This window comes from Anser cygnoides, chromosome 21 (genome assembly GCF_040182565.1).
Source record: "Anser cygnoides isolate HZ-2024a breed goose chromosome 21, Taihu_goose_T2T_genome, whole genome shotgun sequence".
NCBI lineage: Eukaryota > Metazoa > Chordata > Aves > Anseriformes > Anatidae > Anser > Anser cygnoides.
Window position 1 is genome coordinate 7,469,947 of NC_089893.1, and position 16,974 is coordinate 7,486,920.

Consider the following 16,974-nt stretch of genomic DNA (forward strand, 5'->3'; position numbering starts at 1 on the left):
TGGGGCCAAGGAGCGCTTCCAGCAGGCTCCGTGTGCCTCTCCCTGCCTGTAACCAAACCCCGCTCCGTGCCCCTCCTCGGGCCGGCTGCTGCTTCCCTCCCCCGGGCTGGGAATGGAGATCTTGCTCTCTCACCAGGAGGCTGCAACGGGAACCTGATGGCAGAGGGGGGTAGCTGGGGCTATTCTGGGCCCCGAGGGTGTTCGGGGAAAGAGCTAAAAAGCATTTGGAGAATCCGTATGCTTTTTGGAGCCCGTGAGTCAAAGCAGCGTTAAAAATACACGGCAGGCATGCGAGCCACTCTGCGGCTGTGACCCCGCGCCCTGCCCTCGCCGTGTCCCTGGTGGCATGCTGGTCACTGGGTCAGGGTCCAGCAGGAGCCAGGTAGAGCCCGTCTTGCCCTGCTGGGGCTCTCCCGGCTCTGCATCTCCTTCCAGCAGAGCCCGGGATTCTGGGGCTGGACCGGGGAGGATTTATACGTAGGTGATTTTCCAGAGCTTGGTGCAGTGCAGGTCCAGGAGCAGAGCTGCTTGCTTCCCCTTCCCACGCATCACAGGAGAGCCACAGCAACGCAAGCCACCGAGCTGACAGAAGGGGACCCGTCGCACCCCGTAACCCCAGCAGCGGTGCCTGTGTAATGAAGGGAGCACACATGCAGCAGGCAGCTTGGGGTGCTGCGTTCCGCTGAGCACGAGTTCAGATAAACGCGAAGCACCCCTGCCTTCTCCAGGAGCTCAGCTGCTTGCCTTGCTGCTCGTTTTGGGTCACCGGCGCTCCTCCAGGCTTTGTGCCGTCCTCTTCCTCAGCAAAGCAGCCTGTTAGGAACTGGCTACGAGAGCTGCTGTCCCCCAACAAGCAGTCTCCTCTTCTGAAGTCACTGCTCTTGAAGGAAGAAGGGACTAGAGCCCTTGTGGGTGGCTGGGAATCCGGGTGGATTTGGAGAGGTGATGCTCCAGCCCGTGAGATGTAGCCAGAGACCCAGGGGCAGGCGGGAGGCAGGTTACAGATGACCACCTGGCTTTTGGGGACACAGTTCCTTGCAAGTTCAGGCTCTGCTCCCCTGGACGTTGGCACCCGAGGGCTGGCTGGCTTCAGCAAATTCTCGTTTTCCTCCTGGGGCTCCCTCTCTAGCTCTGGTTCTGCACTCATGCAACACTCAGGCTGCTGTCCCTGCCCGCAGCGCATCGCCTCTGCCGGCACGAGGGGGAGCTGCCGGCTGTCCCCAGGGCGCGCAGGTAGGCAGCAGCGCAGAGGAGGGTTGTTTGGTGCTGCAGGGCCCCAGTGCCGCAGCCGGGGCCAGCAGCTGCAGGGCTGTGGGTTATGCCAGGATGTATCCTTCTCCTTTCCAGTGCTGTCTAGGATATTCAGTGCACTTTCGATGGGGGATGCAAGGCTGGGGAGAGACATGTCTCCTGAGAGCAGGACATGTCCCCCTTGTCCCCAGAATGTTCTTGGAGTTGGCTGTTACAGGGATTATTCCACGTGGGGGTGAAAACCACCATCCCCTCTTGCCATCCCTGCCTCTGTGCCATCAAGTTTCCCGTCCCCCCCCGTCGCAGATTCACCGTGGGCACCAGCGGTGGCAGTTCAGCAACGTGGCTGGTTTCATTAGCCCTGCTGCTAGGGGCTTGCTCACTCGGCTTACAGCCACCTCCAGCCCCTCCAGGTGAGAACATCCCAGACCAGCATCCATTGCCCATGATCAGCAAGGGCCCAGAGTTGAGCAGCATTGCAGCCAAACTTGGGGTCCCTGCAGCAACCCAGGCGTCTGTGCTGGTCCAAAGGATGCCGCAGCACGCGGTGTGCCTCCGCCTCCTGTCCCTCCTTCAGCAGGGACGTGGCACGGTGCCGTGACCGTCATGCAGGATGGGTTCAGGTAGGCTGTTGCAGGTTACCCCGTGCACTACCCCGGGCTGCCCTCGCCTTCTTGCTGTCCTCTTGGCATCGGGGCCCCGTGCCGGAGCCCATCAGCTTCAGGCCAGGTGTCGCGGGCCCTTGTGCAACTGCTGGTGTGAGTCAAGGAGCTCGTAGCTTCAGGGTGTTGCTCGCTGATTTTTTCTGTTTTCGTTTTTCTCCTCTTTTTTCCTTGATCTCTGTGCCAGCAGAACTGGCAAAAACAAAGACCCTTGGCAGCCTCCTTGATCCTCTTTGACTTTAAAGTGCCACTGGCATGTAGTGTTGCCTGACCCTCTTAAATGTCCCTGAGTAAACCTGCCTGCTCGGGCAGCCAAGCACCTGCAGCCCCGGGCTCGCTGGGAACACGCTGCCCACAGGTGACGTGTCCTGGCCGTCCGGAGCCCCGCGGGCACGCGGGGCTGTGTCCAACAGCGGGGCCAGGTGAGTGCAGAGCTGTAGGTGAGCTCCGCACCCACATCACCGGGTGTAGGGGGTGTCGCGGGGCAGGACGTGGCCGTGCTCAGGCAGGAGTTTGCTGCAGACACTGTTCCCTGCCTGTGTGATCTCCGAAAAGGACACTGCAGCCCAGGGCTGGCCCCGGGAGGAGCCGTGCTGCTTTGTGCCAAGGCTGTTCCCAGCACCGCTGCTTCACTTTCCTTCGGCCTCGTGGCTGCAGGTAGCTCACCGCGCCGCGCGGGCAGCACCTCCAAGTGTTGCTGGCAGAAGCAAGCTGCCAAAAGCGCGGTGTCGGAATGGATTCAGTTGCTCCAAATGCGATCTCTTCTGCCTTGTTCCCTGGGGGAGCTGATGCGGGCACGTTTAGCAAGCGTCTCTGCAACCAGGGGCCGTGCTGGAGGGCGCAGCTGGGTGGCTGCGGGGGTGCTGAGGCTCCTGCGGGGGCGCGAGCCCGTGTCCCGCCTAATGCCAGCAAGAGTTTGTGTGCGGGGGGAGCCACATTATGGCATCTTCCTCCTTGTCGCTGGAGTTGGCTATCGGAGCCGCGAGGAGCAATAGGAACCGCAGGCCTGTGGTATGTCAGCAAAAGCAGTCCTCGGGACTGCGTGTGTCTTCGTGTGTGCGTAAAGTAAATAAAAATCGGCTTGGAACCGGGCCTCGATTCAGTTGTCTCCAAGCACCTGGAAATTTTGGATCTGGCTTTGAATCTCTGTCCCAAACAATTTTTTTTCCCCTCATCTAGAAGCAGCATTCTTCCAAAAACAGCCGCTGGAACGAAGCAAGCACTCTGTGCTTTGATAACAATTGCAACATTATTTTAACTGCATCTCTTTTTTTCTTTTTGACTCTGTTTCAGCAATTAGATACGTGCCAATTTTTTTTTTTCCAAATTAAGAAGAAAAAGTAACTTCCTATTGCAAATAGAGGAGACAAAGGAGAAAAGGTTTGCGAGGAAATAATTTCTCCTTGCAGGTTTTAGTTTTCCCAGGCTTGTGAAGGGTTAATGGTGTTTTTATGTATTTTGTTTCTGAAGTGGGCTAATGAAGCAATCTGCTCTGAGCAGGACCTGACTGAGACAGCCTGGCCTCTCCCTGGGGCACTGCTGAGAGCTTAATTGGCTCAATAAATACTTGATGAAGATGTTATCAAAAGCCGGGATGCTTTGTTAAAAATCAAGGGGTTTTTGGGACGATTTTTAATCATGCAGCTTCCCCCCCCCTTTCCCGAGCCCCATGGCGTTGCAGGGAGATCTGACTTTGAGAAGAGCAAAAAGGCAGCAGAGCGGCTTGGTTAACCCACTGGGAGAAGATGTGAGAGCTGGAGCCCTCTGTGTTTACGAGCTTTCTTTTTGCAGCAGGTGTGTTTAGGAGAGAGCAGCGTGTGAAGTGGCAGCAGCAGCAGAGTGCCCCAAATCCGAACGCCGAGGTACAACTTGATGCCTGCAAGCAGTAGGGAACGGTCTGGTTTTCCTCCTGCCCGCCCCACGGTGAAGTGTCGCCCGTGCCCACCTCTCCCAGGCCTTCTGCGTGCTCCACATCTCGGTGCTAGGTCAGGTAGATAAAATAAATCCCACTGCCCTGTGCTGCTGCACGCAGGCCGGTGTAACGGGCAGGGTAAAGGCACATCGGATGCCAGCGCTACCTGGGTCAGCTCCCTGCAGCTCCGTTTGTTTCTTCCTTCCTTCGGTGTGCTGCTCTTGGCCGGGCTGGGTTTGGGAGGCGCGAGGCTGGCAAGACACTCTGTTCGAGGGGAAGGCACTCGGCCACGGGGCTGCTGCCTCGCTGGTCAAACACTTCATCACCGTGTGCTCGGGCAGGGGTACGGGACGCATTGTTCGTAGCATATACAACCGTAAACTTTTTATAGGGCAGCAGGAGAGGAACGTTTCCAGTAAGGCGAGAAGGATAGTTTACTTTTTGCGTGTGTGCCTTTGGCCAGAAATTTAAAAGGACTCGGGATGCTTCGTATTTGATTTATGGAGGGCTTTTTTCTTTTTTCTTCTCTTTTTTTTTTTTTCTTTTCTATTTCCTTCCTCTCCAAAGAGTTTACCGATGGCCCGGACAAGTGTGGGTTTGCTCGGAAGGTGTTTGAGCAGAGCGTGCCAGCACTCAGCTGCACGTGTTGCTGCTGGCGGCCGTGCGGGGAAGGTGAACGTGGGCTCGAGTAGCAGGTGCTAAAAGCTGAGCCTGGGGGCAAAAGCTCTCCGTTTGTGTTTTTCCGTGCTTCTAACTGCCTGCTGCAGCTGTTCCTTCGGTTTTATAAGCTTTGCTAAGAAATGTTTTACAGTCAAAGCATTGAAATGTTGCTCTTCGTGAGCCCTTGAGCTAAGGATATTCTTGTGGTTTGAGGCACACTTTGGGGAAGAATTTGGGGGACAAGTAGTGAGAAGGGAGGGATGGTCTGGTGATTTAAATATCAGCCTTTCCTGATTTCATGGGAGTCAGATGCTTGACTACGTTGTGCATTTCCAGATGTTGCCTTCTTCTTAAATCCTTTTCACTACCTTGGCCTCACAGGCCCTTTTGGAGCTCCTGGTTAGCCACGCTGTGTTAACTGACCTCGGGGAAACGGGGGCCTTGTTCTGGGGTGGAAGGTAGTAGATGTTGAACCGGACTTGCTACTGTTCTGCACAAATCATCTGTATTTATAGAGCTATTTATACTTATACAGGTAAAGCAGACTATATCTTTCTCTTCATCCTAACAAGGGCTCCAGGTTGTGTTTGTCTGAATCCTTACGACCCCCAGTTTGGGGGGGAATCACAACTGCTGTTGCTTCAGATTTCAATCCCAATCAGCATTAGAAGGTTTTCTTGAGTGCTTAACCCAAACATTCCTCAGCTCAAATGAATGTAGCAGTTCTCATCCCAACCTTGATGGACAAGGGAAGCAGAGGTTTATCAGCGCAGAGCAGCTGTTTGTAAGTTTGGATGGTACTCACATCTTCTTGTCCACTGGACCATTCGTGGTCCTTCTTTCTTTTCCAGACAACACAAACCCAACTTGTCCAACCTTTGCTCGTGGAGATGAGCTCTCCTTCTGCAGGTGAACCCTCAGGGCAGGCCACTTAGAGGAGCCAGGTAAACCCCACAAACACAAAGCACACAGTGCTTTGTCCTTCCTGACTCTGTTTATCTAGGCTGCCCTGCATTAGCAGCCCCATTACTTTTAGGGGGCAGAGAAGAGCCAAGGTATGTACCACCCAGGCCTTGTTTCTCATTCCCAGGGCATTTCTGCCGTTCTCTCTTAATGGGCCCCTTCAGCTGACCTTGGAGTTCCAGCTTAAGCCATGGCATTAAATCATCTCTTTTTTAGCAGCCATTTCATTCCTCCATCAGCAGCTATTTCAAACGGAGGACCCTTACAGCATGGGCAAGCTATGCACCTCCAGACAAACGGCCAGGACCTCGTAGCCTTTGCAGTCTGCCTTTTTGCATTGGGCATTATCAAAGCATTTGAATGTCTGAGCCCAGGAGGTCACTTGCTATCTATTTCTGGTCTCCACTGAAGTGTAAGGAGATGGTTTGGTGATGGGTTTGTTTTTCTTTCTTTCTTATTAAGGCTACTTCTTCATGAAATACCAGAATGGAAATAGTAACTTAAAAAAGATAGCTCTATTTGTGTTTCTTACTGGATTTATTTCTACCTGGGAACAGGGGGTTGTGCATTTTTGATGTGGCACACGGATCTCAAATGTTTCATCCTTTAATAGTATGAAAAATCATCTGTGATCAGCTGGTGGAGGTCGGCTTTGGGCCCACGTGTTTGGAGTTCCTGTACGAGAAGTGTGAACTCTTAAGCCTGGCCTAGCACTGGTGCAGCAAGGCTGCCTGATGGAAAAGTCGGGTTTGCCACAGAAACCCGGGGTTTGCTCAGGTAGGATCTCTCAGTAAAGCTAGGTATGAACCTCCCTGAGTTGCAGATGCAGTTGTGAGTGCGGAGGAATTAAATGTGCTCCTCGGCATTCAATAAATGCTGCCCAGGCGTGGCCCTGTTTGCTGTGCAACTGCCGTGTGCGTCCCCCAGTGTGGATGGTGGTGGGACTGCTGCAGGTCGAGAGCGGTGAGAGCACCAACTGGAGGGAGCAGAGAGGAAATCTCTTCATGGACAGGTTGCTCTGCTTTGATCATCTCTTTTGGAACATCAGAGGGCACCAGCTGCTCTTGCAGGAAGGATGCTGAGCCAGAGGGACCAGGCTGATGGTTCCTCTCTTCCCACTGCTTTTGGGATGGGTCCACGCACCGGTAGGCTGGCAAAGGGCACCAGAGCGTCTGTCTGCCTTGAGCTGCTGCCCTTCCTGCCCTTCCCTTCCCAAACGGGAAGGCAGGGAGCTGCCAGAGGGGGTGAAAATCCATCCACTGACTGTTTTGCAGCTGTGGGAACGAAGACCTGCAAGCGCTTGCATAATCCAAGTGCATGCACACTCGGTAAGATCTGTAGGTGTTACTCCTAGGCCTTGTCGCCTTGTCCTGGGGACTTTATAGGACTAAAAGGACTAGAGATGGAAGGTTGTTTGTTCGGGGCCTTCCAGCGTTCCTCACTTCTCAGTCCGCTCTTGAGCTGTCTGGAAATGTGTGCTGTCTTCTCGAAGTTCAGCTTTCACTCTCCACGCTATTTGCTTGAATTTTTGCTATTTTAGGAACATTCCTAAGAAAAAGAGAGTTTGTCCTTTTTGCAACCTTTTAAAGGATGACAAGTGACTGTTGCTGAGGTGAAATTCAAGTCAACATTGGATCTGTTGTCCCCAGACGTGGGGTTGTTCTGTTTGCAGCTCCGTCCCCAAGTCTCTGAACTTCTGTTGCCTGTCAGATGTTTTCTCAATTAGGAAAACAGATTGTATATGAAAACATGTTAATGAAAGCTCCTGTCCCTAGAGGAGCCACAGTTTAGCACTTTAATTTGGTCGGGGATGGCTGGAAGGTTTCACATGCTCCAAGGTGTTAAACTCTGCAGATTGCTGGAGATAAACTCTTTTGAACAATTGTCTTTCAGGCGTGGCCTTTTCCTAGACCAGACAGCGCCGTGACATTTCGTCCTGTTATTCTGGTGGCAGCCAAGCTGTGGATCTCTGGCACTATCTTGTAGCAGCATCAGTACTTGGGGTCCCTGGCGAGACGGGGCGTAGAGGCCGTGCGTCTCCATCCCCGGTGCTGTTTCTGGGGCTGCACAGCACGCACCAGCACCACCTTGCCCTGAGACGTAGCTGGCCTCGCTGCTGCAGTGCGGGTTTAATGTTCTTTGCTTTTTCAGCTGGTGTCTCCTAGGTGTGCAGCCTTAACAGCCTGCTGCTAGGCATCTTGTTTCCTGCTGAAGAAGGGAGCGGTGGGTTGCAGCCCTGGCCCCGATGATGGCTACCTGCCCTCGTGCCCGCTTACCTTTAGGTGTTGCTATTCCTGATGTTCTGATGGCGCTGCCCTGGTTGCACGGGGAAAGACGCCCTTGGCCCAAATGCCTCGCCTGAGAAGAATGCAGACAGTCTGGCAGAGCGCAGGTTAAATAAAGTTTGCCTTGGCAGGGCCCATGCTCTTGGATGTACTGTGAGCTGCCGGGGCGTAGTGGTGACGGAATTGCAAGCACGAACGCCAGCTGCCAAGAGGAACGGGTCTCCTGGCCCCGCTCGCGGACTTCTCTCCTCTGGGACTCTGGAAGCGCTGGCGAAATCCAAGCCTTCTCCCTACCCAGCCCGGCCCAACGCTCCTCTCTGTCTCTGGATCCCCTGCTGCTGAGGACGGCGGCCGCGGGCGAGTCCCGGCCCCGAGAAGTCAACGGGGACCCTCCCGTTGACCTCGGTGGCGTCAAGGATTTGGCCGCTGGCTCCCCCTTGTTCTGGCGGGGAAAGATTTTAGGCGGTGGTGAGTTCTCACTGATGGCCATGGCTTTTGCTGTTGCACAGGGAAGTGATTTAACACCTTGGAAAGAGGGGCTGCCTGATTGATGTAGAAACTTCCCCTGACCAGCTTGGGTGGTGTCGACAAATCTCCCCTGCCCTGGCTGCAAACACTTAGGAGCCCTTTTGTGGAGTGGCATTCCCGCGGCGCAGCCTCGGGATTTGCAGGTTGTTGCCATATAAAGGGCACGGTTTGGCCCAGCAGGAGGGCCAGCGAGTGGTTTTGTTGGCAGGTACCTACGCTTCCTTTTAATAGATACACAGCACGGGGTTTGGATGGGAGCTGCAGTGAGTTCATTGCCTGCAACTGGGGGACGGGGCTGGGCTGGGCGGCAGGGAAGCAGGGAGACGAGTGCGAAGCAGCGGGATATTCACGCCTCGCCGTCCTGGGAGGGTGCATTTTGGTCTCCCAGCAAGACACCCTTGACTCTTTTAGCATCAGAGGGGCTGATGAGGGGAGTGCTGGTTGCCAGACCACGTTCACATCCTTCCAGTTGTTCACAGGGATTGTTTTAGAGTTAAAGCAACAATTCTGAAAGACGGAGATGGGGGTGGTTCTCCCAGCTCTTTCAGCTCTGTCATCTGCTTGTGCATGGACATCACTTCAGTCGAGTCCCTTAGCCATGCTCCCTCTGGAGACCCGTTAACTCATTTGATTTCTCTTGGGCAGCAGGGCAATGGAGCTTTTCACAGCTTTTTGTTTTTCCTTTGTGACTTTGCATGTATTTGTAAGACGGGGAACATTTACCTAAATCTGGTGCACAGGAAAACTCAGCTAATTAATACTTGTGAAAATGTATTTTATGTATATACACACTTGAAAACTGCATGTCAACTTACCCGGCAAGGTGATTTCCCCTACAGGGCCTCAGCAGAAAGCTCCTTAGTTGGTACAAGTCTGACATTTCTGATCTCTCTCTCCCGCCCTGTGCCCGCAGGTGGCTGGAGGTCCAGGTGGTGAACCTGACCTGCACCCAGCGCTGGGTCCAGTACCTCCAGCTGCTGCAGGAATCCATCTGGCCCGGAGGAGTTTTGCCAGCCGTGCCTAAACCAGCCAGGACAGAGGAGCAGAAGAAAGCAGCAGCAGAGCTGGCCCTGCAGAGCCTGATGGGGATCTTGCCTGGTAAGTGTGCACCAGAGATGGGTCAGGAGCCCCGGGTGAGGCTGGGGAACCCTCCAGTGCATCGGCATCTCTGGAAATATGTTTACCATGATGGGGTCTGCTTGTGCCAAGGCACTGAGAAATGTTCCCAACCTTTGGGGTTGGATGGTTTCCTGCAAGGAAAAGCAGCGATTTCCCAGTTCCAGGCGGTTTGCACAACCGCCTAGGGAACAGCACAGCTTAGAGAGCAAGGGCATGTGTCCTGGTGATTCCCAGGTGCAGACTGCCACACGTTCCTTCGTGGTGCTGGTGGTGCTGTTCCTGCTGAGCCACTCCAAAAAGGAGGGGCTTAGGCCAGCCTGTGCCACGCTGTGCTCCTACCTGCTGCCAGAGGTAGCATTGCTGAAGAGTCGGGCAGCAATCGTTCTGGCTTCTTGCTCTAGAGATGACAGAGTGGCTTTTCCACTGGGCTGAAATCATGAATGCAGCTGCACTGGATTTCCCTCGTGAAGTTTGACGTGGGGACCTTTGGCATCGAAGCAGCTGCTGCCTAATCCATGAGTGCAGCCTGAACTTTTAACTCCTTGCTGCAGTGTAAGGGGCCCTTAGTATCCTTTGGGAATGAAAAAGTGCTACCAGCATATGCTGTTCCAGGCTGAAGCACTTTCCTGGCAATCAGTTCCTGTCCGTGGATGTTTTTTCTCGTGGTGATATTGGGCACGAGATGCCTCAGGCTCAGAGCACCATCAAAAACTTTGATTTGGCACCCTCCAGGAGGAGACGGAGCCCATTTCACTACAGTGGAGACGTGCTGTTCCTAAAGCTTTGTCTCTGATGTTGACAGATGTGATCCAAGAAATCCTTGGAACCAGTAAATGTCGCATGAGCTGGAACCCGGTGCTGGAGTCCCTGGGCCATCCTGTTATCAACAGGTATGTTGATTAGTCTCCTTACCTCGGCAGCCTGTGCAGCGGGCCCAGTAAGCTATGCTCAGGGCTCTGCTGTGAATTTCGTACTGCCAGCTTCTTGGCACAGAGCCTATCTGGCTAATCTTGCTCGACTCCGTATGCTATCAAAGGGAATCTGGGACGATTATCGCGAAGTTGTGTGTTTTAGGACCTCAGTCTAGCTGGAGGTTATTGAGTCAATCACATTAATTATGTTGTCAGGCTTGTTTAGGTTGTAGATGTCCTGGGAGGAAATAGGACCTGGTTTAATCCTGGTTTAATCCTGGTTTAGTCTGTTGTTTTCAGAAGAGCTTAGGGAACCTCATGTATTTGTAGATGGTGTTTTTTCTGCGTACCTGTTGCTGTGCATTCGAGAAGTGATGTTTTTTGTGATTAACTGCAAAGAAGTGCATGTGCCACCTTGCTCCACGAGATGCGTTTGTGCTTCCTGTGCTGCTCATCAGCTCCAAACACTTGCTGGTTTGGGAGGGTGGGGGGAAACCGAACCATCCCTTGAAACCTTTCTTGTAGGGTATGAGATCTTTCGTCTGTCTCACGAAGGCAGGCAGAGTATTTCTTCCTTGCGTGAGGAAGGTACAAGCCTTCCTTTGGCTCCTGTGCGTCTGGAGCTGATCTCCCAGCTCCGCTGTGCCCTGACCAGGCTAAGATTTGTCTTCTCTCCATTTCAGGCACCTGGTTTTCTGCCTCTTGGACATTCTGCTGGAGTTCTTGGTTCTGAAGGGCTCCAGTAATGAGCTCGAGACCGCAGCTGTCGCGCCGTCTGACTCTAGTGGCCTGGAGAAAGCAGGCATTTCAGCGCATTAACGAGGGCTGGTGTAGCCAGCAGTGAAGGAGAGAAGAAGCCACAGGCATGGGATGATTTGATTTTCAGTGCTTACTGAACATGTCTGGGAGCTTCTTGTAAAGAATTTTTCCAGCCAGTGCTAAATGAGGCTGCTTCCAGGCTTCTCTGTTTTGACTGGGTGATGAATCAAGCCCGCTGTCAGTGGCTGAAGAGGTTTTTCTGCTGTGTAGTGTCTGTTCCATCGCTGACTTGGTGGAGAGTCTGAACTGAAGATGCCTGACTTCTGTGGAGCTGGATGTCCTGAGAAGTATGTGCAGGCTGCCCGCAGATGCTGTTTGGGTTTCATGTCTCGCCCCATGTGTCTGAACAGCCCTAACATACACACAAAGGCAGGTGGCACACACGAGCTTTGCTTTTGGGGCTTCAAGCTCCACCTGGTGCTGGCATGTAGAGGCATGCTGGTGTCTTGTTGCTAGGTGTTTCTCCAGGACAGGTGAAGGGAGGACCAAATGCTGTCCCTGCTGTGTTAAGCAGCCTGCCTCATGCCTGCACAGGGCCACCTGCTCTACCAGAAGGAAGACAGGGAGAGAGTGGAGCACTGGAGATGTGACAGGAGCCCTGAAGTCAGTCAGGAACCCACCCCCATTGCCCAAAGAATTGGGCAGTGGGAAGCAGTGCAGAAATCAAAGCTGCTTAGGGACAAAGATAAGTCGGCTCCTGCTGCCACCCCTCCAACATGGTCTTGTTCTGGCATCTTTTGCTCCCTGAACAGTAGGAGGCAAGTAGGGTAGGCTATGGTCCTGGAAAAGAGAACCATCCCCATGCTGAAGAGGAATGGTAGCTTAGCTGGACTTTAGGATTCCCATGTATTTTGCCTGCTGAATTCAGTCCCAGAGACTCATCTGGAAGGCACAGAAGAAAGGGGGCTTGTCCATGTGTGACACATAGCAAGTAAACCCGCTCCCAAAGTGCTTGTCACAGCGAGCTCTTGGAGAGGAGCGAACACCTCTGAGCCCAGGAGGAGTGCTGGATGCATATTCTGGGAATGCAGCTGGTAAGATGGCCCTGGGAGCACCACCTTAACTCGGACTGCTGTCTCACTATGCCTTGGTTTGCTGTGCCTGCTGTTGCGAACAGCTGTGTGCAGACTGCTCCAAGAAGCTTGTCAGCTCAGGCTGTCCAGTGCCATCCAGCGCAGAAAGGCACGTCGGTCTGACAGCTGCCTTTCCGGGTCATCCGAGACTTGAGTGGTTTTGCAAGCTTACGTTGCCCAGCTGTCAGGCTCGTGACATGGCAGATGGACAAGGAAAACACGCACCAACAGACAGACCTGTCTGTATTTCCCCAGGATGTGGATCACCAGACTGACCAGCGCTGGACTTCGCTAATCACGGGCATGCTGCTCCTGGTGCTCTCAGCAGATCAAAGCACTGAGAGGGGATGTTGCAAGAGAAAAGCTCGCAGGATCACAGCTAGTTCCCACATTCCAGTACCAAATGGTGCATTTCATGCAGCCTGCGTAGTTTCTTGGAGCTGGATACTCCGTGGCGTGTTTGGAGAACAGGTCGTGCAGCTCCAACACGCGTACTGCTGACAGCAGAGCCTCTGCTCTTCCCAGGGACAGCTGCTTAACAGTGGACACTTCTCTGTGTGCTGCTGCATGCTTCTGTTGTGTGTGTGCCCGTGGTGTGTGGTAGATGCTGGGAAGGAATAGCTTGCTGCCAGGAAGTGTAATTTTAGGAAGTTCCAAGGGTACCCAAGACTAGGCAGAACCCAATGTAATGAAATAAAGCAGTTTTGCACAGCTTATCGGAGCCGTTTCTCAGCAATGACACTTTTGAGCTGGTAGACTTGCCTGCCTGCTTGGAAAAGGAGAGAGTTATGTAGCATAAGAGCAGATCAGACAACGTGCTGGAAGACGTTGCATATGGAATAATGGCCAAGCAGCAGGTCGGGAAGCAGGAATCCCCTGTACCCTTAAGCACAATATCTACTTGGAGCACCCTCTTCACCCTCTCTTTCACTGCCAGGTTCTGATTCCCTTCTTTTTTTCCTACAACTTCCATTCCTGTATCTCCTGCCTCGAGGAGGCAGTAGGAGAAGGAGCCATCAGCCAGGGATGGCTGATCTGTTGTGCGTGGTGGCTTCCCAGATGCTCGTGGTGTGCTTGCTTGCTCTTGCTTTTTCAGGAACTTTACAGCACCAAGGCTGCAGTGTGTCACTGAGTAGGGGATATCATTACGAGACTGCTGAGAAGGATCATTCAGAGATGGTTGCAAACTCCACACTGCCAGCTCCACGTGAGGACAAAGGTGTAGTACAATCCTTACAGACACTGCATTTGTCCTCAGAAGGATGAGCTTAGGCTTCCCCTTTGCCAGGAAGCCCTGATATGCCTGCCTTTCACCCTGACCTCCGGCATTATGCAAGCAGCTCAATATTCATTCCTCCTGGTGGAAATAATTTGTGATTTCCTCTGGCAGGCTCCGAGGAGCATAGCTGGAGAGGTGGCACTTGGCTGGAATGCTGTGACAATGACCTGTGGCTGTACCAGACAACTCGGTGTGTGCATCCTCTGCACCTTTCGTGCAGGGGCCTCGAGCCCTGCGTTTTGCAAACTTGCTCACACGGTGAAGTAGCAGCATCTCTGTGTCACCTGGCAGTTGCTGGGGCACAGGGAGATGAAGCGAGTTTACTTGCTTCCACTTCAAGTCAGCAGCCGAGTCGGGAACAGACCACAGGAGTTTGGATTGTGAGATCTGTGTTTTAATCTCCTGAACCCCCTTTCTTTTCTTAGAGCAAGGAAAACAGAAACCAGGATTGCCAGAGCCCTTTCTCAGGCTCTCACTGGCCAGGCTTCAAGCTCCCATTCTCTCCTTCATAGATATTAGTCCGTTCTCACAGCCAAGATGAAGCTGTCCACGAACAGTATAGGAACAAGTAGCCCCTCTCTGTATCTCGTTGTTAAGCAATACAAAATCCAATAAAAAAATCAGCTTTTTTTTTTTTTTAACCTAATGACAGTTTTTTGTCTCGCTGTAGCTTTCAGATTAAATTGAGCACAACAGTGGCAAGGGCAAGCTTCTTTAATCAGGTGGGCTGGAAGTTTATTTTCTCTGGACTATGACTGGAAGTGCTGCTTTGGTAAAACAAACAAGGCCAGCAAAAACCTTTAACTCAATCTGTGTGTCAAGCTCCCACAGTTGTTCCAGCAAGCTCCCTTCTTCTGCACAGATCTGTGTAGAAGGCTTGAACCAGGGAGCTTCAAGGCATCACTGTAAGCTGAACAGTAGTTGTTGTGTTGAGCTAGAGCTTGATTTTTGGAAAAAAAAATAAAAATGGGAAAAATATGCAACTGTGCACTGAATCCTTGTCACCTTCCCTGTATTCAAACCCCTGTATCAGCTATTTGTGGTCTGTACCGACGAGTGCTGGTCTGAGAACCTGTTATGTGGTTAATGGGGAGCAAACTGGTGCTCCAAGTACCTGTGACTTCTGCTCTGACTCTGTGTACAATAATACTTCATTTCAAAACGATTTCTGCATTTGGATTTAAAAATCACCTTTGTCAAGAGACTGCGCTTGGAAAGAAAAGGGCAAGCTGGGGAGAGGCAAGAGAGCCCATTTGGGAGAGGGGAGAGTTGGGGCAGGCATCTCCCTGAGTGTTTGTCGCATCCTGAGATGCCTGGCCGGGGTGGCGGGGCTGGTGGCAGCGGGTCTGAGACAGTGGTTTGCCCTCCTGGCACGCGGTGGCATTAGTGAGGGTGGCTGTGACCACAGTAGGGGGGGGCTCCAGCTGGAGCACAGTCCTGGGACAGCTTGCAGAGCCCTGGCTTCTCAGATGTGGGAAAGACCAGTGTCCTAGGCAGCTTGGTCAGAAATGGGAACAAGTTTTCCTCCTCTGGTACCGACATCACTGCTTCTTTCTCCCTGACAAGCAAACTTCTTGATTTAGGCTTCCTGGTGAGTGTGAAACCAGAGGAACAGTGTGGAGATCTCATGGCCTTTCTCCTGGAAGAAAGTGAAAGACACCCCGATAAGCAAGGGGCCCTGCTGCTTGGGAAGTTCACCTTGGTACCAGTCGTGGAGGAGGAAATCTGGTAAGCTATAAGGAAATAGGGGTGAATGTCTGAAAGAAATTCCACATGGAAGTTGAAATATTACAGCAAAATAAAAATACTGGGAAGGAAGAAAAACCTGATACAATGAATGCTTGGGTCATGTATTATTCTAGATTAGCTCTGCCACAGAAAGATCCAGTACACCCTATGAAAGCCATTACCTACAAGCTGGTGAACATTTGTACAGCATATGAAGCAGGGATCATAGCTGAAGCCAAGTTCCCCTGTATAATATCCACTCCAGGGTAGATTGGTCCCTTTCCAGTATCAACAGCCAGCAGATTAAGCATTTATCTCTGCAGAACAGTGGGTAATTGATACCAGATCGAACTAGGAGCTATGCTCTGCAGAGCTTGCTTGTGACTATTTGTGACCAAGCGTGGCTGTAGTGCCTGCAGGTGACTTGTGGGGACTGGGATGTGCGTTTTTCTGTGCCAAATGGTGCAGGCATTGCCTCAGCGCTGTGTGCCCTGTAGCAGAGCATCGGTAGCTTCAGGGCTTTGTGCTGGGATAGCATCAGCCTTCCCAGACACGGCTCAGGGTGAGGTCTCCTGTCGTGGCCACAGGCAGTAGGCATCAGGGTGAGAACCCATCAGGAGAGCTTTTATTCCAGCCAGACGTTGGAAGAATGGAATCAGGATGCTGTGATTTGCCATCTTCTGCATTTAAATGTAAAATCCAGGCTTTGGCACATCTGACTTCTTGAAATATATTAATACCATTATCCTGGCTGCAGTCCAGTTCAGGTGATTATATTCTTCCTACCTTAATGCCACTCCAGCCCCCTGTCTCCACTGGATATGCAATGCTCTAATTCCTGTCTGGAGCTTGCTTATTATATTACAAAGTCTTTCCCCCTCTCCTCCCAAGTACAATTTGTGTACAGCAGGCTCGCCCTGCTATGCTGAGCTGCTAAAATAGTTGAGAGGACCTGCATAGACATTTAACTGTGCCTGGTGTTGTCCTGGAGCATCTCCCTGGTGCTTGAGCCTGCTGAGCAGAGAAGGTAGACAGCATAAATGATCAGAGCAAGTGTTACAGTCCTGTTTAGCACAGTGGACAGTTAGAAACCCCCCTCTTCCTTCTCAGAGGGCCTTTGGCTGGTGTATGTGTTAATGGAGGAAACATTAACATTGTGGGGTTCTTCTACCTTCCTGTCTTGCCAGGTCTTCAAAGTTGTTGAAGGCTCGAGTATGTCCTTACATACAGGCAAGGAGGAGACCTCCTGTCTTTGAGGAGCACAGCGGCAGTGTCCTCATGTGAATATGCCCAAATGTCCCTGCTCATCTAGTGGGGCAGTTCAGCCTCGATTTGTGCTCAGCATCCAGCCCCAAGAAACCCTGTTTCCTGCAATACATGAGCAATACTAAAAGCTGGCTTTAAGTACCTCGTTTCCCTTTTGGAGCTGCTTGCTTGTCCATGTTGGTGGCTCGCTGGCCTTTACATTTCCTGCAAAGGATGCATTGGGGTGGTTTTTCCCTCTGAAAGGTATTTAAAGTTGCCTTCTTTCCTTACCCTTTCAATTACACTCTCTTCATCTCCTGGCCTCGCTGAGCGCCTGAAAAGGTTGCTCAAGCAGTACTTGAGGAGAGCATCCCACAATGTGCCCTACTTCCTTCCTGTTCCCAGGCCTCTTTGCTCTTCCGTGGCCCCCGAGGACAAGGGGGGCTTGAGGGACGTTCTGCAGAAGGGACAGCAGGGGTGAGGATCAAAGACCATAAAGCACTGTTTAAATACATAATGCCCACCGCTCCTCTCGAGTG

At 52.4% G+C, this 16,974-nt stretch overlaps 1 protein-coding gene across 7 annotated transcripts in view; it reads left to right on the plus strand.

Moving 5' to 3' along the window:
• Positions 1–16,974, plus strand: part of SNX19 (sorting nexin 19) — a 41,090-nt gene that overhangs the window by 12,032 nt on the left and 12,084 nt on the right. For 2 of the 7 annotated variants that reach the window (XM_066981050.1, XM_013188512.3), the window contains 3 exons: positions 9,175–9,359; positions 10,183–10,270; positions 10,975–14,627. In XM_066981050.1, coding sequence (XP_066837151.1) covers positions 9,175–9,359; positions 10,183–10,270; positions 10,975–11,110 — 409 coding nt within the window. In that variant the 3' untranslated portion in view covers positions 11,111–14,627. Of the gene's footprint in view, positions 1–3,704; positions 3,776–7,864; positions 8,202–9,174; positions 9,360–10,182; positions 10,271–10,974; positions 14,628–15,045; positions 16,067–16,974 lie in introns of those variants that run through there. The other 5 variants (XR_007163151.2, XM_048063278.2, XR_007163153.2 and 2 more) reach the window with 5 other exon arrangements.